At 38.3% G+C, this 26,724-nt stretch overlaps 2 protein-coding genes across 2 annotated transcripts; both read left to right on the top strand.

The window, feature by feature from the left end:
- The first annotated feature begins 5,356 nt into the window (after positions 1 to 5,356).
- LOC117932078 lies at positions 5,357 to 6,265 on the top strand. Its single transcript, XM_034853115.1, has one exon. The coding sequence runs from the start codon at positions 5,357 to 5,359 to the stop codon at positions 6,263 to 6,265; it is 909 nt and encodes a 302-aa protein (XP_034709006.1).
- Positions 6,266 to 6,313: 48 nt separating this feature from the next.
- On the top strand, positions 6,314 to 6,988 carry LOC117932077. Its single transcript, XM_034853114.1, has one exon. The coding sequence runs from the start codon at positions 6,314 to 6,316 to the stop codon at positions 6,986 to 6,988; it is 675 nt and encodes a 224-aa protein (XP_034709005.1).
- The last annotated feature ends 19,736 nt before the right edge of the window (positions 6,989 to 26,724 follow it).

The following is a 26,724-nucleotide window of genomic DNA, read 5'->3' as shown; positions in this document are numbered from 1 at the left end:
AAAATTTCATTATTCACGTTCATTCGTTTAAGTATTATTTTTCTTCAAAATCTGACTTCCAAATTTAATTTTCAATCTAAAATTTCACTATTCACGTTATTGTTTAAATATTATTTTTTATTATTATTTTATATTTATTTATTTATTTCTTTTAAAAATTCCAATAATTAAAGTTCAATTCTTCAAAAATCTGACTTCCAAATCTAATTTTCAATCTAAAAATTTCACTATTCACATTCATTCGTTTTAAATATTATTTTCATTATTATTATCATTATTTCATTTATTTATTTTTTTTATTTCCAAAAATTACAATCATTAAAATCATTTTTCAAAATTCAGTTTTCCAAATTTAATTTTCAATCTCAAAATTTTACTATTCACGTTGATTCGTTTAAGTATTATTTTCGTTATTATTATTATTATTCTATTCATTTATTTATTTTTTTTCTTTTTTAAAAAATTCTGTCTTTAAACAATTCTTCAAAAATCTGACTTCCAAATCTAATTTCCAGTCTCAAAAATTCCACTATTCACATTCATTTGTTTAACGATTATTTTCGTTATATAATTTTTTCATTCACTTATTTATTCAGTTATTCATTTATTTAAAATTCCATCTCTAAATAACCCTTCGAATTTCCAATCTCTAAATTCAATTTCCAATTTCTAAAATTCTACTTTTCGCACTTATTTATCCAATCTTCTTTATTTTCGTTATTCCATTCATTTGCTTATTCATTTATCCATTTATTTAAAATCCACTCTCTAAATAATTCTTCAAATTTCCAATCTCTAAATCCAATTTCCAATTTCCAAAATTCACATATTCGTAATTATTTATCCAATCATTATTGTTTTCGTTATTCACTTGTTCATTTATTTAAAATTTCATCCCTAAATAATTCTTTAAATTTTCAATCCCTAAGTTCAATTTCCGAAATCCTAACTTCCGCAATTATTTATCCAATCATTATTATTCTTCCATTCATTTATTTATTCACTTATTCATTTATTTAAGATTCCGTCTTTAAATAATTCTTCAAAATTCCAATTTCCAAATTTAGTTCTCTAAAATTCCAATTTTTCAATTTCCGAACTTAATTTTCGATTTCCAATATTCCAATTCTCTCATTTATTCCGTTACTTATTTATTATTATCATTATTATTATCATTTTATTCATTTATTTCTAAAAATTCTGCATTCGAATGATTTCCAAGATTTCCAATTTTTATAATTCAATTTTCATAGTTTTTGCTTCTCAAATAATTTTCAATTCTAATTTCTTTCAAAATTTAATTTCCAAAGTCCCAATTTTCGTAATTTAATTTTTTTAAATCCCAAACTCTCAAATAATTTGCAAAATTTCAATTTCTTTCAAATTTAATTTCTAAATTCTCATTCTTACATTTAATTTCTAAAAATCCAATTTTTAAATAATCTCTAAAACTCCAATTTCCAAATAATCTCTAAAACTCCAATTTTCAAATAAATTTCAAAAATCCAGTTTTCACTTGAACAGTTTTAATTTCTATTTGGTGATGCATGTGATATGTTTTGTGCTCTTTATTATACACTGACCCCAATTTTATGATAGTACATTGCTCGTTCGTGGCCCAGGTACGCATCCACTCCCATTCTGGTCATTCTCTATGCATGTTTTGATTCCCATATGTGCATGATTGATTTGAGTATCTATTGATTTTCCTATTGATTGTCACATCAGCTTCATTTTATTAGTAAAGACCCGACTTTAGGGACTTAGAGGGATGTTATGGTCTTTACCGTACTTTCCCGATAAGTAACCTGACCCCCGAACCCGATCCGATTTTTCACAGATCACCTTTTCCAAAATAAGGAGTCACGCTTAGAGTTTTCTTTCTTATTTTGTTTACCCTTTTAAAAATATAACAAAAATAAGTGACGACTTCAAGTCATTTTTTTTTTAATAAATAAAATCATTTTCAAATAAAAATCGAGCTTGCCATCGAGTGGAAAATGCATTAGCCGAAATACGGGGTCCACAAAATTATTTTTAAAAATTATTAAACTCATTAATAAATTCAATAAAAAAGTGTCACTTGATTCAAAATTCATTTCTATGAGAAAATTTATAAAAATATAATTATGTGTAAAAATAATAATAATAATAGAGTCATTGTGGATCAATTTTTATCCATAAATTTTTTATTATTAATTAGTTCACTATTTAATTTTTAAATTTAAAAATTACTAAACTTATTAATGAATCCAAAGCATAAAGTGTTACTCAATTTGGAGTTTATTTGTCCAATGAAAAAAAAAATTGAAAAAAGATTGTTCTATGTAGAAGAGAAACAATAGTCATTCTATACCAATTTTTGTCCATAAATTTTTAGGATTAATTGGATCATTATTTGGGTTACCAATTATTTTTAAAAATTATTAGACTTGTTAATGATCCAATGCATTATGTCTTGTTTAATTTGGAGTTTATTTGCCTAGTAAAAAAATTTACAAAATTATAGTCATATGCAAAGAATAAATTATTCTAGTCATTCAAAGTGAATTTTACTCTTTGACTTTCCAATGTTATTAATAAATTTTATGTATCTGTGGACCTCGCATTTCGGCTCATGCATTTCCACTAGATGGCGAGCTCGATTTTATTTGAAAAATTGATTTTATTTATTAGAAAATGACTTTGAGTCACCACTTATTTTTGTTTTATTTTTAAAGGGTAAACAAAATAAGAAAGAAAACCCTAAGTGTGACTCCTTATTTTGGAAAAGGTGTTCTGTGAAAAACCGGATCGGGTTCGAGGTTAGGTTACTTATCGGGAAGGTACAATAAAGACCATAGCACCCCTCTAAGTTCCTAAAGTCGGGTCTCTACTAATACAATGAAGCTGACATGACACTTGATGAGTAAATTAACGAATACCCTGAATGATCATGCACATGTGAGAATCAGAACATACATAGACAATGACCAAAGCGAAAGTGGGTACGTACTTGGGCAAAGAGCCACTATGCGCTATCAAGAGAAATATATCACTCATATCACCAAACAAGATGAAGAACCACCAATAGCATGCATGACATTTCATTCAAACCATTTTTATTTTAAAGGAAATTTATTTGATGTCAGACCCTCACCATAGCCCAATTTATTTTGCATGAATCAATCCCAATAACTCCATTATTTGGAATTATGGGATTTGATTTCTTGCTTATTTCAAAACATTAAAAAAAAAAAAAACACAAAAAATGTAAAAATAAGACCACCAAGAAAGAAAAATGGCGGCAAATATTTATTGAAAAGTGGGGTTTTTAAGACCTACAAACTCTAAGATTGGATGAGGGAAAAATGGGATTGTTTGGAAACTGGAATTTGAGAAAATATTTACAAAATGTGATTTGGAGCAATTATTTTTCAAAATCAGAGATGAGAAGACAGGAGATGATATGCAGCCCAAAGATGATAATTCCAGGCCCTTCAGAGTATGCCTTTGGGGACTCCGATTTGAGAAGCTGAAGCTGCATTTGTAAACCATGGTTGCCAGCACTGACACTCTCAAAGCCTTCAGAGTCAGATGAAATCTCTCCTTTGAATGGTAATTCCAAGACGGAAACTGGGCTTAGCTAATAAGCCTCCTCTAAGCTCATAAAAGATTCTAGGTTTGTTCCGGTGCAGCATGAGGAAACTGAACTTCCACCAGAGGATCCAATTGATGCTTCTTCTAGAATTGAAGCCACTGAGTCACAGCTAGCAGAACCTCCATCTCTCACCTGTGGGATCCCCACTAAAAAGTGCCACGTGTCTCTCTCTCCTTTGGCCACGCGGACGATCCCCCTGTGACACGTAGCACAGCTAGTTCCATCCGGACGGGGGAATCATCGCTCGTTCCACCCGAGATGTCTCGCAGCCGCCATTATATCCGGCTGACATTCCACCTTAGCCGGGCATCTCATATCCAGATCTAGGTGACGTTCCACCTTCTCCAAATATATCTCATCCGGCACCTTCCACCAGATGGGAAAGGGAAGGCGATTCAACTTCCCTAGATCTAGACAACGTTCCGCCTTCTCCAGGTATATCACATCCGGCATCTCCCACCGGATGGAGAAGGAAGACAATTCGACTTCCCCTGATAGACATGTCCGACTACTCTTGTGACAGCATACCCGGACAGCATAGCTCGTTGGATATTCGCAGAATCACCGGATCCACTTCCGCCCGCATATCAAGAAGATAACTCTGACAACACTGACGACCAAGCCCACTGAACTGTCACTCATCATTAATGCAAGATACATTCGACAAGACATTCCCAAATCTTCTCTGTTTTCCTGACACACTCCCGATATTTAAAAAGTCATAAAGTGCGGCGACGTCCACCGCCTAAATACCTTCCTGACAACCGCCTTCTGACACCAGAAATGTCATGATTGCTTTGCCTATGGGCCACAATCATGACAATGGGACCCACTAGCCAAGCGGTGCCATGCTTTCTGACACTATATAAAAGAGGCTTCACACAAAGAGGAAGGTAAGGCTTTTCTCCCTGAAACCAACCTGAGAGCTTGATATCTTGTCATGGCTAACAGAACCATCGGAGGGTGCGTCGGTCCCATCCGGACGCCTTTTTGCAGGAAGGAGGAAGGACTGATACTATGCGTTGACCGAGATTTCATTGTTGATGACAATCACTGTAGCAGGGAAATTTCGCCAAACACTGGCGCCGTCTGTGGGAACCGTCTTCTCTACTTAATAAATCCTATACCTTCCAACTGTAAAGATGGTTCACCCTTAAGGAGTCGTGCTTCAGCCAAAGGTGTCGAAAGTCACTCCGAGTGGCGGACGCCATGGAAAGACAACAGCGAGATAATGAACGGTAGATGCAAATTCTGCTCCAAGAAACAAGGAAACCCAGGGAAGAAAACAGTGTCTTGAGGATCAGAAGCTCTCCCCAACCTCAGCACTATCAACGGGGGCAGGACCCCTGTCATAACCAGGGAGTTCCACTCCCCCGAGAAGCGAGCCCAACCCTCGGGCTGCAGGAAGCAAGGCCTAGTCAGACCCCAGTGCATGCTCACCATGTCCGACGAGATGAAAGTTCAGGCTCTACCCCAGTCTCATCCAAATCACGACGTAAGAGGAGGCCCCAATTATCTGACTCCATGTACGCGCGTTTGGGACCCCAAACACCCTACAAAAACAGGCCTCACGTCACCATACCACTGGATGCATACTCCGAGCCCTCGAGCTCACCTATTCTATGAAGACGTGCTGCCCACCCCCTAGTGGTGCAGGGTGGCAAACTTCCCTCGCGTACAGCCCCTCTGGGCTCTATTAGCAAGCGCCTAGATGACATGCTCTCCACACCTTTCAGCTCTCGAATCGTTAAATATGAACCCCCGCGAGAGTTCATCGTCCCGAAATTCTTCGCATATGATGGGCCCAGCGATCCCTTTGATCATATAATGCATTACCGGCAGCTCATGACCCTTGACATGGGGAATGATATGCTATTGTGCAAGGTTTTCCCAGCCAGTCTGAAAGGCCAGGCTCTTTCATGGTTCCACCAACTGCCCGTAAACTCGATTGACAATTTTCGGGATTTGTCCGAGGTCTTCGTGGGGCAATACTTATGCTCAGCCAAACATAAGCAGAATATCAGCACCCTGCAGAACCTCAAAATGCAAGAAAATGAAACTTTGAGAGAGTTCGTTAAGCGCTTCGGACAAGCTGTTCTACAAGTAGAATCGTACAGCATGGATGCAATCCTCCAAATTTTTAAGCGGAGCATATGCCCAGGGACCCCCTTCTTCGAGTCCCTCGCTAAAAAACCTCCCACAACCATGGACGAGTTATTCCGGCGTGCAAATAAATACTCCATGTTAGAGGACGACATTTGTGCCGCTGCACAGCCGGTCCTGGTACAAGCCACTAAAAACGAAGCCACCAGAAGCTTCAAAACACCCAGCCATCCTGGGACATCCAACCGGAGGCAAGACGAGCGGCGCCCACCACTCGTTCAAACACCTCTCACCAAGTCATACGAAAAACTGCTTCCTATAATCCGCAATCTTCCCGGATTCAGATGGCCAGTGCCAATACGATCTAACCCCTCAGAAAGGGACCGCAACAAAAGATGTGAATACCACAAAGATCACGGGCACACGACTGAAGCATGCATAAGCCTCCGTTACATGGTGGAGGATCTCCTGAAGGCAGGTCACTTGAAACAATATATTCGACCAGCTCCTCAAGGTGAATAATATCCCCGTAACCGAGGCCCACGCGCCCCAGCAGCTCCTGTTAGGACAATGATCAACTACATATACGGAGGACCCTTGGATGACGAGTACAATTCCAAAAGGAAAAGGCAAAGACTACTGCAAGCAACCACGGTTCGGGAACACGTGAGCTCCATCCGACCGGGATTAGTCGCTGGGAGTACCCATCCCATAGATGGAACCATTGTCTTCCCCGCTATAGATCCAACCCGAGTGTTGCAGCCGCACCGAGATGCTCTCGTCCTAACATTAGGGGTAGGAGACTATGACGTGAAAAGAATCTTGATCGACCCAGGCAGCTCTGCAGACTTGTTGCAGGTGGCAGTCATTAAACGAATGGGCTTCGAACCCTCCAGCTTAGAAAATCCCAGAAGAACCCTGTCCGGATTTAATGGTTCCTCCACAACCTCACTCGGAGATGTAATACTGCCGATTTATGCTGGGCCAGTCATCCTAAACGTTCTGTTTTCTGTGGTTGAGGATTTATCTCCTTTCAATGCCATCTTGGGACGTACGTGGTTACATGGAATGAAAGTCATTCCATCCACATATCATCAAAGGGTCAGCTTCATTACCCGAGATGGGCAAGTTAATCTTTACAGAAGCCAACTTGCTGTTCGACAATGTTATCAGACCGCTCGTGAAGCCGGACCCAGTACCAACTGCGAGCACTCCTCCAAAGGAGCAACTGCTTCTGACCAATAGCAGTTACAGCACCCGGAAGACAAGGATCCCCCGGTAGCAGATCCGCTGGAAGCCATCCGGATATCAAAGGAAGGTGAACACTTCACGTACATTAGTACCCTCCTGCCACCAGCTGAGAAATTTGAACTTCAAAAAGTGCTCCAACAAAATCGAGATATTTTTGCTTGGGCCCACTCGGACATGCCTGGAATACTTCAGAGTGTAGCCTCTCACAGGCTCAACGTATTAGCCACCTCCAAGCCTGTTCGACAAAAAATCCGACAATTCCATCCAGACAGGCAGAAAGTCATTCAGGAAGAAATGGAAAAATTATTGGAGGCCGGATTTATTAAGGAGGTAGAGTATCCAAAATGGTTAGCGAACGTAGTAGTGGTCCCAAAGAAGGGAGGAAAATGGCGGGTGTGCGTAGACTACACCAATCTCAATGACGCGTGCCCCAAAGACAGTTTTCCACTACCGCGAATAGATCAGATAGTAGATGCAACCTCTGGGCATGAAAGACTATCCTTTCTGGACGCTTTCTCCGGATACCATCAAAACCCCATGGCTCCGGATGATGAAGAAAAAACTTCCTTCATAACTCCTCATGGGCTCTACTGTTATAGAGTCATGCCCTTCAGACTCAAGAATGTTGGTGCTACATATCAGAGATTGATGACCAAGATCTTCAAGCCGCTGATTGGCAATATTATTGAGGTGTACATTGACGATGTGGTAGTCAAAAGCAAAACCCGAGACGAACACACCCAGCACTTACAGGAAGTTTTTCATTTATTGAGAAAGTATGGCATGAAGCTTAACCCAGCCAAATGCACGTTCGAAGTAAGCTCAGGAAAGTTCCTAGGGTTCATGGTTACCTAAAGAGGAATCGAAATCAATCCAGATCAAGTGAAAACAGTTGCTAACATGCTTGCACCAACAAACAAGAAGCAGCTACAACGCCTCACTGGCAAACTCGTCGCTCTCAAACGCTTTATAGCTCGATTCACAGACAAGATGAAGCCCTTCTTCCTGGCACTCAGAGATATTAATAAATCTGGATGGACGCAAAACTGCCAAAATGCATTTGAAGAAATCAAGCGGTATCTTTCTTAACCACCCATTCTAAGCAGTCCGCAACCTAGGGAAAGACTATGCCTGTATCTAGCAGTTACCGATTGGGCTGTGAGTGCAGTCCTGCTCCGTTCCTTGTCACCTCGAGAGCAAAAACTCGTATATTTCATCAGCAAAGCGCTTGCCGACGCGGAAACAAGATATTCAAGGATGGAGCAGACTGCTCTAGTGCTGCGCACAGCCGCTCAGAAACTACGTCTCTATTTCCAAGCTCACCCCATAACCATAACCGTTCTCACCAATCAACCTCTCAGGAATATCCTTCATAAACCCGACATAACAGGCAGGATGCTGCGATGGGCGATAGAGTTGAGCGAATATGGAATAGGATATCAACCCAGATTATCTCTGAAAGGGCAAGTCATGGCAGATTTTATAACAGAATTGCCCGAAGCAAGCACCCCAGATAAAGAATCAACTCCGGATAATTGGTGGTCTCTGTATGTTGATGGAGCCTCCCACTCGTCCGGATCAGGGGTTGGACTCCTTCTCAAAACGCCAACCGGAGAACGATTGGAGCAATCCATCTGTCTGAATTTTCCCGCCTCAAACAATGAGGCTGAATATGAGGCCATCCTATCCGGATTGAACCTTGCAATCACTTTGAATGCCTCAAAACTCAAAATCCACAGCGACTCTCAGCTCGTCGTGGGGCAAATACTAAAAGAATACGAGGCAAAGGACGAGTGCATGGCTAAATACTCATTAAAAGTACAAAAGACACTCAACCGGCTGGAAGAATGGATCATCGAGAAAATCCCAAGGGGGAATAATGTGCAGGCCGACGCTTTGGCAGGAATAGCTGCATCATTTCCCGTAAAAGAGTCAACAATGCTACCGATATATGTTCAAATCACTTCCGCCATTGCTGAATCACACGTCTGCAACGTGAGCCCAAAGGAAAATGACTAGGCTATCGACATCAGAGTTTACTTACAATCGGGGGCATTACCTGAAAATCCCAAACACGCCCACAAAGTCCGGGTACAAGCATCCCGCTTTACCCTAATCAGAGGTGATCTCTACAGGCGATCCTTCGGAGGTCCGTACCTCAAGTGCTTGATCCAACCGGATATCCAATATGTTCTATCCGAACTGCACGAAGGCGTTTGCAGGAACCACTCAGGGGGTAGAACCCTAGCGCACCGAGCGCATTCACAAGGATATTATTGGCCTACAATGAGGCAGGACGCGGTGATCCATGTCAGGAAGTGCGACAAATGCCAAAAACATGCACCAATCCCGCATATGCCTGCTGAGATGTTAAACTCAGTTACAAGCCCCTGGCCTTTCGCACAATGGGGGATGGATATCATGGGACCCTTTCCCACTGCACCTGCTCAAAAGAAGTTTCTGCTCATTGCTACCGATTATTTTAGTAAGTGGGTAGAAGTTGAAGCCTACGCAAGTATCAAGGACAAGGACGCCAAAAGTTTCGTCTGGAAAAATATAGTATGCCGATTTGGAATCCCTCAGGCGATTGTAACCAACAACGACCCTCAGTTTGATAGCTCTGTCTTTAAAAGTTTTTGCGCAGAACTTCACATCAAAAATTTGTATTCCACGCCGCGATACCCTCAGAGTAATGGTCAAGCGGAAGCAACCAATAAAACCTTACTGAATGCGTTGAAAAAACGGTTGGAAAAAGCCAAAGGAAAATGGGTAGAAGAGCTACCCGGCGTCCTATGGGCCTACCGTACCACACTCGGAAGGCCAACAGGAAATACTCCGTTTGCCCTTGCATACGGAACAGATGCCGTCATCCCAACTGAAGTGGGTATGCCAACGGCCCGAACTGCTATCCAAGGCTAAAGAAACGAAGACGACGAGCTTGCAAAGCACTTGGATTGGGTAGATGAAGCTAGAGAGGCAGCATCCATCCAGATGGCCGCATATCAACAAAAGGTAGCTGCGTACTACAACAGGAAAGTGCGACCTCGAATTTTCAAGGAAGGTTCATTAGTACTTAGAAAAGTTTTTGAAGATACCGCTGAGAAAGGAGCAGGAAAACTTCAAGTCAATTGGGAAGGTCCTTATATGGTGTCAAAAACCAATGAAAATGGGTCATACCATTTGCGAACCTTAAGTGAAGCCCCTCTACTTCGTCCTTGGAATGCAGCTAACTTGAAGCAATATTATCAATGAAAGAAAAATGGGCAGACAATGTGAATAAGTATATCTCATTAATAATTGTGTGAAATGTTATACAAAAGACATCCGGACAACGGATACAAAGAGAAGTAGCAATAAAAATTACAAAAAGAAAAGTTTTCACTAGGAAGGCTTGCGGCGCAATTTTTCCTCCTCACCCGGGGGAATCGAGGGGACATCCCGCTTGATACCGTGTTTCTTTATGCAGCAATGGTAGCCAAAAAAGTACATCTCGTCTACCTGCTTCTGATAATCCGCCTCAAGCTCCTCCCTGTGCTCAGCAAACTCAGCCTCGAGTTCCTCCCTTTGCGCAGCAAACCCAGCCTCCAACTCTTCTTTTTGCGTTGATAAACGCAACTGCAAGGCTTCTCTTTGCTTTTTCTCAATTGTCGCTTCCATCCGGAACTGTCTCACCTCCCTCCTTAGTTGAGCCGCTTCATCCTCCGCCTCACGCAGTCGGGCGTCTGTAGCTTCCTCAAGGCTCTTTACCTCTGCTAGCTCCAACCGGAGAGCTTCATTATCGTCCTAGGACTTCTTCAAGGCCTCAGCACTCTCTTCAGAAGCCCTCCGGGTGGCGGATAAACTGGATTCAGCCTGCTCCAGTCTTGAACGCAATTCATCTTCATTGCTCATGCGTTGGGAGACGAAGGCTTTCATATGATCAGTAGTCCGCAGCAAGTCAGTAAAGAGATTGCGATGTTGAACCATACCGCGAATACCGCTTACCAGTTGCAGAAAAAAAAACCCACAAACAATCAATTTAATACCAGCCATATGAAAAACACATCAATATGAAACCTAAACTCAGTAGAGATGAGCTATACCGTTTCCGCCGCTTCGAACATCTTTACTGAAGGCAAAGTAACCTCTGAGCCAGAGGGAATTGTTTCAGCATCTCTTGCAACTCCGCATAGCTACTGAAAGAGCTGGCGGAGATGCAAGTTGCATCATCAACCGGACGCCCCTCTGACGGGACGTTATGGTGTGGCTCATCCCTCAGAACCGCACCTTCAACGATCGCGACCGGCTGGATTTCCGGATGGGTCTCTTCGGGCGAACCCTCCTCCATAACCGGAATCAAGTCGGTTGGACTTCTTTCTGCCATCACTGTCTCGCTCTCCGCCGGATGAACCTCTTGAGCAGATGAGCAACTGACCTCAATGGTTTCCCCAAAACAATCTTGAAGCCTTTCACTGAGTCCAGACGTCAGGTCGCGAGCCGGTTGAAACATCCCCGCGGATGCCTTCTTCATTGATGCCCTCTTCGGGGAGAATACCTTCTTCATTGGTGCCCTCTTCCCTGGTACAAGAGCGCGCGAACTTGGTTCACCAGGGGGCAAAGCTTGGTCTTCAAGAACTGTTTCTTCCATTGGAGGCGCCGGGGGAAGCAACGTTTCACCACAAGAAGCCCCAGTGCATCCTCGTCTGGGTGAGGGGAGCCAGGCTAGCAAACGGAGACCGTTTCCTCAGCCAGAAGCGCCATCCGAACGTCTGTTGCCAATGAAGGCCCCAAAAGGTTTAAGCTCGCAAGATGACCGGAGCCGCTTGAAACAGAAGGCGGGAGGGGGTTTTCTGGCTCTTTTATTGTTATTTCTTTTTCATAACCAATAGGGGTGGGCAAACTCCTTCGGGGAAGTTGGGACCTTTATTTCTTTTCCCTTATTCAGAGTCTTCTTCTTCTTCTTTTTTGCTGGGGCACCAGCAGGAGAAGAGGACGCAGGGCGTTTATTGCCGGGAGCCTTTCGTAAAGTTCCTTCTTGCCTCCTTTCCTCCCGGTTGCTAAGAAGTGCCTGGCGAGCCTAGGCGTCCGCCTCACGCGCTTCCGCGTAGAAAGGAAGCCGCCTAGGGAGGATATTGAGTACATACGGCTGAGGCTCCCGGGTAACTGAACGAAGATTCTGCGCGGAGAGAAGTGTTTCTCAATTTCTCTCATCCGCCGTAATCTCAAACATCTTGTTCAAACGGTTAAATGAGGCTTTTTCTACCCACTCCACCGGCTTCCTCCTTCTTTCCCTGCCTGCACCCAAGAAAATAAAACCGATTAATCATCTTATGAAGCTCGCAACTACAAAAGAGCAAGAGACAACTTATTCTCACTTGGGTGCTTCAACGATCGATTGGGAGTAAATTTCTTGTCCGGATGCACTGACGAACCCGTCCATTCACCCTCAACAATCACATGTCCTGTGGCGGCCCCCTTAGTCGAATCAGGAAGGCCGGTCACCAGTTGAAGCGATGGAAAACTGACAACAAAACTGTAGATGTCGTTTTTTCCCTTCTTGATGGAGTAAACAAACAATACCTCCAACAAGGACAAATCCAGGTTAAACAACATATCCAGTATGCTACAACCCATTAGTACCCGGACAATGTTGGGATGAATCAGTGCCAGTGGAATCTGTGTATAATGAAAGAACTGCTTGAAGAGTGAAGGAAGTGGAAAGTGAAGACCCGCGTTAAACTGCTCCTTGGAGAAGCAGATGGAATTATCCTCCGATTTGGCAGTCGACACGGCATCACCCTCTAACAGACGGACAGATACTTCGTTTGGAATACTGAAACAGTCTCGAAACTCCTTCTCGTTTAGGAGATCAGTAAGGTTAACTCGCCCGCTTGAACTGCCTTGCTTGGCTGCACCAGTTGCCACTGTTACCTTCTTTGAAGACATCGTAAATTACGTCAAACCTGCATTACAAGAAAAACGCCAGTCAAAGCGCATTCCAAGCATGTCGCATTGCAAAAACCCTAACTCGAAGACTATACTGACACCACTCAGCCCCGCCAGAAAAGCCATTTTCTCAACAACATCACATTCAAAGAAACCTACGAATAACCCTCAAAATACATTGGAAACCCTTCGTCAACCTCCCGCGCAACACTGACCTCTTCAAACCTCAAACCCTAAACCAACATATATCATTCGCTTCTACCAACCCAATCTATCCCCTCAAAAGGACAAACAAGCAACATCGCAACCAGTAAAAGTGAAAAAGAAGAGAAGAGTGGAATAGCAAACCTTGCAAAGATTTCTGGAAAAAGTTGGAAAAACCAGTTATCACGTCTTCGAGCTTGCTCTGAAGAATTTCTGGGGGCACTCAAGGATCTGGAAAGGGAATGAAAAGTATCAACAGAGGGTCTTGGGCCCCCACTTATGAAAGCAACGCCTCGAAAAACTCCCCCCAAACTGCAAGAAACATAATTGCACCAAGTTCTGAAGCGACATACCCTCTGGCACAATTTTCAAAAGTCAGCGCGCCTCACCAGCTCCCGCAAACGAGAAAGCGCCACGTGTCATCATCGTCCAAATAAAACAGAAATTGTGTAAAGGTAACATTTTTTATTCCGCCTTTTCTAACGAAGCCAAACAGGCGGTATAAAAGGGGGCATTGTGGGATCCCCACTAAAAAGTGTCACGTGTCTCTCTCTCCTTTGACCACGCGGACGATCCCCCTGCGACACGTAGCACAGCTAGTTCCATCCGGACGGGGGAATCATCGCTCGTTCCACCCGGGATGTCTCGCAGCCGCCATTATATCAGGTTGACATTCCACCTTAGCCGGGTATCTCATATCCAGATCTGGGCGACGTTCCACCTTCTCCAAATATATCTCATCCGGAACCTTCCACCGGATGGGAAAGGGAAGACGATTCAACTTCCCCGGATCTAGACGACGTTCCGCCTTCTCCAGGTATATCACATCCGGCATCTCCCACCGGATGGAAAAGGAAGACTATTCGACTTCCCCGGATAGACATGTCCGGCTACTCTTATGACAGCATACCCGGACAGCATAGCTCGTTGGATATTCGCAGAATCACCGGATCCACTTCCGCCCGCATATCAAGAAGATAACTCTGACAACACTGACGACCAAGCCCATTGAACTGTCACTCATCATTAATGCAAGATACATTCGACAAGACATTCCCAAATCTTCTCTGTTTTCCTGACACACTCCCGATATTTAAAAAGTCATAAAGTGTGGCGACGTCCACCGCCTAAATACCTTCCTGACAACCGCCTTTTGACACCAGAAATGTCATGATTGCTTTGCCTATGGGCCACAATCATGACAATGGGACTCACTAGCCAAGCAGTGCCATGCTTTCTGACACTATATAAAAGAGGCTTCACACAAAGAGGAAGGTAAGGTTTTTCTCCCTGAAACCAACCTGAAAGCTTGATCTCTTGAGTCATGGCTAACAGAACCATCGGAGGGTGCGTCCGGACATCCCATCCGAACGCCTTTTTGCAGGAAGGAGGAAGGACTGATACTATGCGTTGACCGAGATTTCGTTGCTAATTGACAATCACTGTAGCAGGGAAATTTCGCCACCAACAAAGATCACACAAGCTTCTTGTGCAGTATAATTATTTTCTGAATCCAAGAAAGAAATGACCGCAGATCTCTGAGAGCTTAATCTTGAGTTTCTGGGTCCTGAACAGTCATTTAAGTCAGAATTCTGCTTCCCTGATTTGTATGGTTTCCCATCAACAGCATCTTCTAATGTCATATACCAATCACAATGAAGAACTTCATTTCTAGTCATGGGTTTAGGACTACCAATGGGAGCAGAAGCAGGAAGAGACCAAGATTTTAGAGAACTTTTGACACATCCACCCTTCCAACCATCCTTACTGCTAATGCCCAAAGGAGTAGACAAATTCATATCTTCATTATTCGCACCAAATTAATTGCTTTGGCTATTCTCACCGTGTTTGCAATCCAAATTTCTTGGCCTTGTTTCATGATCAGGCATGGCAAGCATTTCATCCAGGGTACTGCCTCTACTGACCAGTCCAATTTCTTGGCAACTTTTGGTCATCTTCCATCTTTCTGAGAGTTGCTTCTTGGTCTCTCCAGCCACAGAAAACCCAGTCCAGCAAGAAAATGATTTTTGGTGTCGGTTCTTCCAATTAATAAAATTTGGGGAAGAGGACTTCATAACTTCGAATTCATTCAAATAGGTGTCATGACCTCCAAATACTGATTTCACTGCCTTGGTTAAAATTGTTGCTTTCATTATGCTTCATCAGCTTACTCTGGAGTTGAAATCTGGCATACTCGAGACCTTTCAAGAAGATAAGTTCTGACAATTGCCCCAGACATCCTTCCACTCTTGTCAAATTGGATTTCAACAAATTTACCAAAACAGACCTAAGTTATTGTTTCTAATAGTTTTGGCATTGCCAAACGCTTCCAGATGAGACACTGCCCACTGGAGGTGATAAATTTTCTGGTGCATGTGGAGGAGATTTGGAGGACACTAGCTCCCACTAATGCTACAGATTCAAACATAGCCTTGTGGACTGCTCTCTGGCTCATTCCTTCATTCACTATTGCCTGGCGGTCAGTCTGAGCCTCTAACTAATGCTGTTCACACTGGATGTTATAAAGAGCTTCCTCCAACTTTGCAATCTGTTCCAACAGCGGGTTGAAATGCTCATCTTGATCTGGTTTTCACTTAGGAATCTCACAATCCAATTGCCCAGTTCCGAAGCTTCAAGATGCCCACAAGCTAAAATAACACTCACCATGGTCACCTCATCTGGTGTCGACTTCTTGGCTGTGATCATTTCTTTGAAAAGCTCGATTGCCTCAGCAGATTACCCATTTTGAGCTTAACCAGCAATCATGGAGTTCCATGTGACAACACTCCTTCCAGGCATAGTGTTGAAGAGCTCCCTGTGTCTCTATCCTTGGCAAGATCAAAACCATGCAAGGGTCCAAAGGAATCAAGTAATTCTCGTATCTGTTCTTCAATGAAGTAATAAGTATCCACCTCATGCAGGCACTTTCAGATTTAGATCCCATAGCTGTCAATCTCCTCTTCATATCATCATCAGTCTCCATCAACCAACCTCCCCAGATTCACAGTCTTAAAGCCTAATAGTCTCTTTCAGGGGAAAACAGAGGAGCAAGGGAATAGAAATAGGAACAGAACAGGGAGCATTTTAATGAATATGCTAAACCCATTTCATTATTTTATCCATGAGTTTAACAATCAGTGGGTTAAGATGGAAGATGTTTGCTGGGGTAAGACATTAAAAACGTAGCAAGCTCTTCAAATATTAAACTAATAAGCATCAAAGCACAGCAACCCAACAAACAGAGTAGCAATCACAGAGAATGAGACATAGGAGATATGAAAAATGAAAATGCACGGGAAAGCCATAACAACCATACCTGAAAGCCTCTTCTTCAACTAAGTGTCTTGGGTTGCAACTCCCTACTCCGTCTCCGGTAAGCGCTCAGCTCAGAATCCCTCTCAAAGATCTCTGCTCCCGACTATGGCTCCTTCCTTACCCTCTGTCCAAACTCCTCTCCCAAGCCAAAAGGATCCTCCCTCAAATATCTCCAGGCAGCACCCCAAAAAGCACCACCTTTGCCAACCGATCCCTTCTCTCTCCTACGCTCCCCCTCTAACAGAAATGTACCCATCTCTGAATATTCCTCAAGTGTATGCAAACCACCATCTGATTCCATAGCAACCTCTCTTGCATCGACACGTGGCTGCGTGGGAGCCCTCCACCTGCAAAGAAATATATCCTACAGAAAAAAAAAAAAAAAAAAAAAAAAAAAAAAAAAAAGAACTAACCCAAATGGGGGTCTACAGTATCAAGTATACGTTGATTAAGAATTTAATTGCTTAATAAAAAATTTGTTGAGAAATTAAAAGAAATTTAGAAAAACACATGTAAGTTAGAGGTATATCATATTAAAAGAGATTTTTTGTATCAATATTAAATTGTGGAGAGAAAAGAAGAATGATATCATGTTTAACTTTATTTGCTTTTTATAACTTCTTTTCATTTCTCTACTTTCTTCTTTGCTTTTGAAAAAATGGTAAGAACAAATTTTACTTGGTCTCTAAAAACTTTTCTCTATCTCACTTTGTTTTTAGAAACCAAAAATATATGTCCAAATAGTTCTATAAGTTTTTAGAACCAACTTTCTATATTAAATATAGAAAACTATCTTTTAATCACATGACTAAATAGGCTCTAAAATGTTCTTAAACTATTTTCAATATTTTTAAATATATTTTAAAAATTACTTTTATATGCAATGCTTCATTTTGTATAATTATTTTTAAAAATTACCATCAGAAAACTAGTGAAAACAACTACAAACAACCATAGGATAGTGTTTGAAAATGTCTTATTTTCTATTTTTGATTGTCAAACGTGTTTTATTTTTCTTTTTCTTTTTTGAGAGTAGAAAAATATTTTAAAAAACAATTACCAAACCGCTTAAGTTGCTAACAATGATTTTGAGGAAAAAAAAAATGTTATGGTTTACCACCAAAAAAAATTCACATTGATAAAAAAAAAAAAAAAAAATGCTTCATAAAAGTATCAAATAGGGGCAAATGTGCTCAAAACTACTATAATAGATGAAAAGAGCATAAACTAGAGAAGGCCCTCAAATACTTGCTAGAGAACTAGAGCCAACATATTATGGGGCTATGTTTGGTTATCAGAAAGTGCTAAGGAAAGAATTATAATATTAAGAAAAATGATTTTTTCATATTTGGTTTTATTATAAAAACTACAAAATAAAGTCAAACATAACTAAAATTGTTAAGAAACTTATGTATTTTAAAATTATTTAATCTTTGTATAAAAGATTTACGTAAATAAAATAAGTTTGAAGTAGGATATAAAAATGATTTATTGACTTTAAGGCTATGTTTGGTTCCTAGAAAGTTTAATGGAAAATGCAAGAAAAAAAAAATAAAGAGGAAAAATAGAAGGAAAGAAAAAATGAAGAAAAATAAAAAATAAATTTAAAATCAATAAATTATTTTTATATGTTTCTTCGAATCCATTTCATTTATTTTCCTTGATTATATAAAGATTAGATAAATTTAAAATACATAATTTTCTAACTAATTTTAATTATTTTTTATTTTCTTTCTTATTTCTTAAAGTGAAACCAAAAATAAGAAAACAATTTTCCTTTGCATTTTTTTTCTTTCCTTAGTATTTTCTGGGAACTAAACTTAACCTAAGTCTATTTTTTATTTTTTCTTTCCTTTAACTTTCCCTCTGTATTTTTTTCCCTTACATTTTTCCTCAAACTTTTCAAGAATCAAACATAGCCTAAATGAACCAACTTCTATAATTCTAAAGTGGTGATTTCTTTAGGATCAACAAACATATTTTTAATATGACTTAATTCATACAAACAATCCATTGATAAAACATTACAAATTTGCAAATATTCATCACCAGCATTTTTATTGTTTGTGTTTCTAAAAAAAATTGCTAAAATTTCCAAGATTTTGATCTACTCAAAACATTAGGTTATGTTTGATTCTAGAAAGTATTAAGAAAAGGAAAAAAAAAACGTTAAAAGAAAATAATTTTCTCATATTTTGTTGTACAATGAAAAATATCAAAGAAAAATAAAATACAATTAACATTAGTTTAAATTTCTAGTATTGATCGAATCATTATTTGAGTTTTAAGTTATTTTTAAAAATTACTAAACTGGTTAATAAATCAAACCCATTAAGTCTCATTTAATTTGGAGTTCATTTGTCTAGTGAAAAAAAATGGAAAATAATAATTCTATATAGAAGAGAAACAATAGAGTCGTTATAGATTAATTTTAATCCATAAATTTCTTATATTAATTAGTTTACTATTTTAATTTTAAATTATTTTTAAAAATGACTAGACTTATCATTAAATCTAACACATTAAGTTTTATTTAATTTAGAGTTTATTTGCCTAGTGAAAAGAAAAATTAGAATATAACGATTTTATATAGAAGAGAAACAATAAAATCATTCTAGATCAATTTTTGTCCATAAATATTTGGTATTAATTGGTTCACTATTTGAGTTTTAAGTTATTTTTAAAAAATACTAGATTCGTTAATGAATTCAATGCATTAAGTCTTACTTACTTTAAAGTTTATTGGAGTTTATTTATGTTTGTGTGTATAAAGAAAAAACTAACCTAGGCATTTAAAATAAACTTTGGTTTACGATTTTCTAATGTTATTTAGTTTCATGACTTTTTAGTAATAATTAAATTAGTTTGTGAGTTTCAAATTATTTTGAAAATTAATAAATTTTATGTATTAAGCACAGTTTGATTTCAAATTTATTTATTTATTTAATGAAAAATTTTAGAAAAGTTAAAATAAATTCAAAAAGGCATGTATAATTTAAAGAAAGATCATATTTGAAGATTTTCAGCATTAGTATTAGATTGTGGAGAGAGAAAGGGAATGATATCATGTTCAAATTTATTTTTATTTTTTTTATGTTTTTTAAAATTTTCTATGTTTTCTTTTGTTTTTAAAAAACTTGTAAAAATAACTTCTACTTGTTCTTTAAAAACTATTCTTTATTTTACTTTGTTTTTAAAAACTGTTTCCAAGTAACAATAGCCAAACAATGTTAGAAGTTTTTAAAAACAATTTTATGTTAAAAAATATATATATAAAAAAAATAAAAATAATAATAAAACAACTTTTTTAAAATCACACAACCAAATAGGCTCTTATATATTTCAAAAAATATAAAAAAAATTATATTTTAATTATAAACTATAAAAATAAATTGAATTAGTGATTCTCTGGCGTACCACTAACTACATCAAAGATTTATCTTGTATTTTATGGTATAAAAACAATACAAAATTCTATGATAAATACCTAATTGCTAATATAATATTAAACATTAGTGCTCATTGAAAACGAAACAAAAACACAAAATCAATGAAGTGAGATATAAAAGCAACCAATTGAAAAAAATCAGAATATATAGTGAAAAAAAATAAACAAATAAACAAACTGTTACCCAAATCATTGAAAATATATGAATAATAAGTATGTATAATAAATATACAAATAAAATGAAGCAAGTAGAAAATTGGAACTCACAAATAAGGTTGATCAGGGTTAGAGTTTAACTCTATGTCCTTAAGATGAATTCATCCCACTTAGGTCCCAACAGTTTATTGACAATTGTCTCCCAAGATACAACGATCACTTTCTTATGATAGTAGCACTTCAAATCACAAGAAACTACGAATCACTTGATGATTTGTACTCTCTTTTATACCAAATATTTGGTAGAAAAAAATGACTAGACTTGAAGCTAAGGATGACAAGAAAGCAGAAAGAGTGGAGAGAATGGATGAATGAATGAAAAAATGCTATGGGGGCCCTATTTATAGATTTGATGGTGACCTTTAGAAGAGATATGTCTTTAAAATACTAGACACATTCTTTGAAGAGTTGTGTCTTAAGACACTTTTAGAAATTGAGTCTTGTTTATATGTTGGCAATTTTGTTCCAATTTATATTTGGCCATAGAAGTCTTTTTAGATAGTGACTTACTCTCCATTGAAGATCAAAGGCTACTGTTCATGCAACCGAGAAGTCACAAGTAGGTCTACAAAGGTTTGTCTTGTGGCATATAAAGGCTTACTTGAGGTATAAAGGGTTCAATGTTGTTTTTTAGCTTAAAAGTTTTTTAAAAATTGGTTTTCCAAAAAGCAGAGACCGGTCAAGCAGTCTAAGTCCGCTTAAGCGGTGATGACAGTTCTATCGAGTTTAGAAACATATTTTTGATAAATTTCAATCGAACTCTAATTTGGAAACTTATGATACCGAAATCCTTATGGTTTTTGCCTATAATTACCTCTCTTATAACCCTTTATGGGTTAGAGATTGGAGATTAGAAAGATCTTAGAGATCTTGGAGGTTGTTGAGAGACCTCTTACTCTTTAAAGGTACTCTTTGGTGAAAAAAGTCTTATTGTCTCATCATTCTCGTTCTCTCATTCAAGGATTCGATTCTTTGAATTGTTGGTTGAAGACCATAATCCCTTCGGAGGGACCGAAGGATCTACTAGGAAGCAATAGGTAGTTGCAACGTCCTAAACGTGGATCAAGTTGTAGGTATTAGAGAGTATAGTTTTTAGGGTAAAGCGGTTAGGTAAAATTGTGTCACTTGATTTTGAATAATGGTTGTTAATTGATAGGTCTTAAACCTTGTGGTTTTTTATCTTCATAGTTTGTGGGGGTTTTCCACATAAAAATCTTGTGTCTCATTGTCGATCTCTTTATATTTGATATTATGTTTGAAGTGCCTAAAATAAGTTAATTTGTTTTAGCCTAAATCTTGCAGGGCTATTCTAAAAGGTTTATATTTATTCCTACATATGTTCTAGTTAAAACTATTGATTAAATTAGATTAATTGGTGGTTACGGTTGTTATACCTACAACCAATTATTGTTATTCTCAACTTCTCTCAAGATATCTTTGATTGATTTGTTGGCATTGTTGTTGAGTTTTTTAGGTTGGTTATTCTGATGATTATCATTATTATTCCTAATATATTTTAACATATATTGTTAATATTTGGATATGAAGTAACCATAAAAATCATATTTTTATTGGGTGAAATCCTTTTTGAATATCGAAGATATCTCTATAATATCTTGAGATAAGAAAAAAATTATTATAATTCATAAATATTGATTTATTTATTTTTAAAAATCACCTATTCACCCCCTTTGAGTGTTCCCTATTGGACTTTTGATTATTCAAAGCAATACCCATATTTTTTTTCAAACACCAAACGGATCCTTTAGAAGTGTTGTGTCTTTGAAATACAAGACACGTCATTTAAAACAAGTTGTGTCTATAAGAAACAAATGTCTTTCAAAGAAAAAAAATATTTGTAATTTTCATTCACCTATATAAATTCCAACACAAGCAAAATTTTACCAAAATGTTCACTTATATAGGTAAGAATCTTAGGTTATGGATGGTGATGGTAGAGGTGATGGTGAAGATAGTGGTATGCCCTAAGGCAAAGCTTTTATTTTTTATTACATAACAATATTTCAAATAAGAAATGGATTGTTTGGGTGTGGTTTAAAACACTTTTTTTCTGTTTTTAAAATAAATAAAAAAATGAAAATAACTTCAACATCTCAAATGTCGCCTCTTTTCAAAGGTGGCCTTACTTTCCACGTCCCAAGGATCTGCACATCTAGTATTGTAAGTGTAGTGATTAGGAACAAAACACACAAAAAAACCAACAAGAACAATGTTGCAATATTGAATCAAGAACTACAATGCAGAAACGTAACTTGAACAGAAACCATAAAAGAAACTCAACACACAAGTTTACGTGGTCCGGTATTACAACCTACATCCACATAAGTAGCATCTCAAGTATAAGAAAAACTCTGTTTTGGAAACCCAAAAACCTTAACAAGTTTTCTCTCTTTTATCTCTTCTATCTCTCAATTTTATTTTTTATTTTTTTTAGAATGCAAAAGCCTTTTTGAATAGAAGAAAACCCCAAAACATACATGTATCCTTCTCTCAATCCCTCCAACTGAAAATAATTGTCAAAACAGAATATGAACAAAGAGGCCAAGATTTGTTCTTCAACTAATCTTGACATGTCAACATCTAACCAACGAGTCAAAACCAACTCTAACATTTCTCCACCTTGGTTCTGCTTAGTCAAAAGCACTCAGAGATTTGCTTCATCATAGTAACTCAGCTTCTAGAGATGCTTACCAAATTCAAGCAAAGCTCAAATTTGGCAACAGGCAAGCTCTTTGTCAATGCATCAGTAGGATTTTCTTCTGTAGCTATCTTATCAAACTTGACAGCTCCACTTGAGATCACTTCTCTTATAAAATGAAGTTTAACATCAATGTGCTTCGAACGTTCATGAAACATCGGATTCCTCACAAGGTAAATAGCACTTTGATTGTCACAAAACACAGTCACAGTTTCCTGCTTGTATCCCAATTCTGACACAAAACCCTACAACCATAAAGCCTCCTTCACTGCTTCAATAGCTGCTATAAACTCAGCCTCTATTGTAGACAAAGCAACTACCTTTTGCAAACTTGCTTTCCAGCTGACCAAGCCTCCAAAGATAGTAAAAATATAACCAAATAAAGAATTCCTTGTGTCAATGCTCCCTGCATAATCTGAGTAAACAAATCCTGTAATAACGTCTCTCATTTCAGCTCCACATTGATAAGACAATCCTATACTTAGAGAACCCCTTAAGTACCTTAAGATCCACTTAAGAGCATGCCAATGTGTCTTCCCTAGATTAGCCATAAAACGACGAACAGCACTAACAAAATAGGCTATATCCGACCTTGTGCAAACCATTGCATACATAATGCAATCCATCACATTAGCATAAAAAATCTCCTTCATATAAAGATTTTTTTCCTCATGATTTGGAGCTTGTGTAACTCACAATTTGAAATGTTGTGCTAGAGGAGCACTCACAGATTTACAAGTACTCTACCAAACTTCACCTTCTCAAGGTATTTTTGTTGAGATAGAAACAATTTTCTTTTTCCTCTATCTCTAATTATCTCAATTCCCAAAATTTTGATGGTTGCCCCCATGTCCTTCATGTCAAATTCACCTCTAAGACTTTTTTTTGAGCTTGCTAATTTCCTGCTTATCCTTAATAGCTATCAACATGTCATCAACATATGGCAAAAGATAAACAAAACCAGCATCATTGACTCTTTTCTAGTAAACACAGGAGTCATACTCGCTTCTTTTAAAGCCAATTCTCTAAATGAATTCATCAAATCGTCTATACCATTGTCTAAGTGATTGTTTTAGACCATAAAAAGATTTCTTTAGAAGGCATACTTGATTCTCACTTCCTTGTACAAAGCCCTCAGGTTGCTTCATGTAGATGGTCTCTTCTAGATCTCCCTGTAGAAAGGCAGTTTTGACATCCATATGTTCAAATTCAAGGTCTTCCTTAGCAACTATTGGCAAAATAGTTCTAATAGAGGTGTGCTTTACCATAGGGAAAAAAATCTCATTATAATCAACACCCAGCTGTTGTGTAAACCCCTTAGCTACCAACCTTGCCTTATAACTTAGAGTTTCTTTACCTAGAATTCCCTTCTTCCTTTTGAAAATCCATTTACAACCAACAAGTTTCTGGTTTTCTGGTTTCTTTACCAAAATCCATATCTGATTTTTCTCAAGAGACTTCATTTCTTCATGCATTGTCTTGATCCAATGCTTGTTGTCCCTTGACTTTATTGCCTCTTTCTAACTAAGAGGCTCCTGGTCTTCTACTTCACTTGCAGCAAACAAAGCATAAGCCTTTATATCAGCATACTTGAACCTTTGTGGAGGTCTAGTAACCCTTATTTATCTATCTCTTATAAGTTAGTAGCCATCAATATTAGCTTGAGTTCCCACTTGATCAGTTTGATCTTTTCTCGAACCTAGATCAGCTTCTAAAATTTCTTCTTGTGTTTGAGCATGATTTTGAGTAACACCATGCTCCAACTCAAGCCCAATAAAATCTTATTCCTCATTAACATGAGTATGATCACTCTTGGGAGCCTTTGAGAGTGGCATGTTAACTTCATTAAACACCACATCACGACTAATAACACACTTCTCGTTTCCTGGTTCAATACACCATAATTTGTACCCCTTAATACTATCCGAGTACCCTAGAAAAATACATTTTAATGCTCTAGTTTGAAGCTTGTCTTGCTTTATATGAGCATATGCTGAACAACCAAAGATCCTCAGGTTTCCATAGTCAGCAGGGTGTCCTGACCAAGCTTCCAGTGGGGTTTTAAACCGCACTGCAGCTGATGGACATCGGTTTACAAGGTAGCAGGTTGTTTTCAAAGCTTCTCCCCATAATTGTCTTCCCAAACCAGTATAAAAAAAAGTATACATCTCACGTTCCAGCAGCGTTCTATCTAGTCTCTCCGCAAGGCCATTCTATTGTGGTGTGCCTCTAACTGTCAAACGTCTTGCAATACCATGCCCTTGACAATATTTAATGAATTGATCTGAGCAAAACTCTCACCCATTATCAGTCCGCAACTTTTTTACTTTTCCATTGGTATCATTTTCAATCAATGTCTTCCAATTCTTAAAGGCTTGTAGAGTTTGGTCCTTTGTTTTTAAAACATAAACCCAAACCTTCCGAGAAAAGTCGTCAATAATCGAGATGAAATAGTTTGTTCCACCTAAAGTCTTAATTCTTGATGGACCCCATAGATCCAAGTGAATATAGTCTAGAATGCCTTTAGTTTTATGAATTGTGTTTCCAAACTTGACTCTATTACTTTTACCAAATATGCAATTCTCACAAAACTCCAAGATCCCTAACTTGTCATTCCTGGGTAAGCCTTGCTTGCTTAACTTATTTAGACCCCTTTCACTGACATGTCCTAACCTTAGGCGCCATAACTTTGCTCTTTCATTCTCTTTATTTACTACAGTGGCTACCAAACTAGTAATTGATGTTCCAATTAAAGTGTGAAATCCATTTTTCAGTTCTCCTTTCATAAGAGTTAAAGCCCCCTTAGATATCTTCATAGAACCTTGACCAATTTTAACCGAGCAGCTAATACTATCCAACATTCCAATGGACAATAAATTCCTCTTTAGTTCAAGAACATACCTCACATCTTTTAGCAATCTTTCTGATCCATCGAACATTTTAAATCTGATGGAATCGATCTCTAACACTTTTCATGATTTATTATTTCTAAGAAGCACCATGACACCTTCAGTTTGTTGAAATTCCTGAAAGCAGCTTCTAGGGGTCATATGGAATGAACAGCTCGAATCTAGGACCCATTCTCCCCCAAAATCACTGCTCGAAACCACCAAAATATCAGTTGAGTCATAGTCGTCCGAAGCAACAGTTGCATCACCCGAATCCTTTTGGTTCAACTTTTCAGCCTTCTTCTTTTTCCTTTCAGGACACTCTTTCTTGTAATGCCCCTCCTTAAGACAATAGAAACATTTTCACCCAACTTTAGACTTCAAGCGAGACTTTCCTCTATTGTTTCTTGAATCCCTTTTCTCTGTTCTTCCTCATGCAATCAAACCTTCGTCATTGACAACTTCTTTATTTTCTTATTTCATATACATTTCTTTTGAATTCAAAGATACCTTAACTTTTGACATTGTCAAGGTTTGTTTTCCATAGAGTTGAGTTTCAATAAAATGCTCATACACTTTGGGTAAATAACTCAATAGAAGAATAGCTTGATCCTCCTCTTCTACCTTAATGTCTATATTCTCTAGATCAAGAATTACCTTATTAAATTCATCAATGTGCTTCCTCAGCTCCTTTGTTTCATCTATGTGCAGAGAATATGACCTCTTCTTCAAGTATAGCCTGTTTGCCAGAGATCTTTTTAAATACAAAGCCTCTAATCTTTCCCAGACTTTGACTGTAGTAGTCTCCTCAGAAACCTCTCTTAAGACTTCATTACCGAGGCATAAGAGAATTGCACTATGTGCCTTTTGTTGAATGCTTGTAGCCTTTGAAGTGTCGATCATGGCTGCTAACACTTCTCTTGAAATTGTCGTTGTCAAACCTTGATGAACAAGTAGAGCTTTCATCTTAATTCTCCACAAATTGAAATCGTTCTTTCCCGTGAACTTATCAACT

Source organism: Vitis riparia, chromosome 15 (genome assembly GCF_004353265.1).
Source record: "Vitis riparia cultivar Riparia Gloire de Montpellier isolate 1030 chromosome 15, EGFV_Vit.rip_1.0, whole genome shotgun sequence".
NCBI classification, from domain to species: Eukaryota; Viridiplantae; Streptophyta; class Magnoliopsida; order Vitales; family Vitaceae; genus Vitis; species Vitis riparia.
This window is presented reverse-complemented; position numbering and strand designations above follow the sequence as displayed.

What these genes read in the sequence shown, in the direction of transcription:
- LOC117932078 (XM_034853115.1), top strand. Translation starts at nt 5,357, where the DNA reads ATGCTCTCCACACCTTTCAGCTCTCGAATCGTTAAATATGAACCCCCG.
- LOC117932077 (XM_034853114.1), top strand. Translation starts at nt 6,314, where the DNA reads ATGATCAACTACATATACGGAGGACCCTTGGATGACGAGTACAATTCC.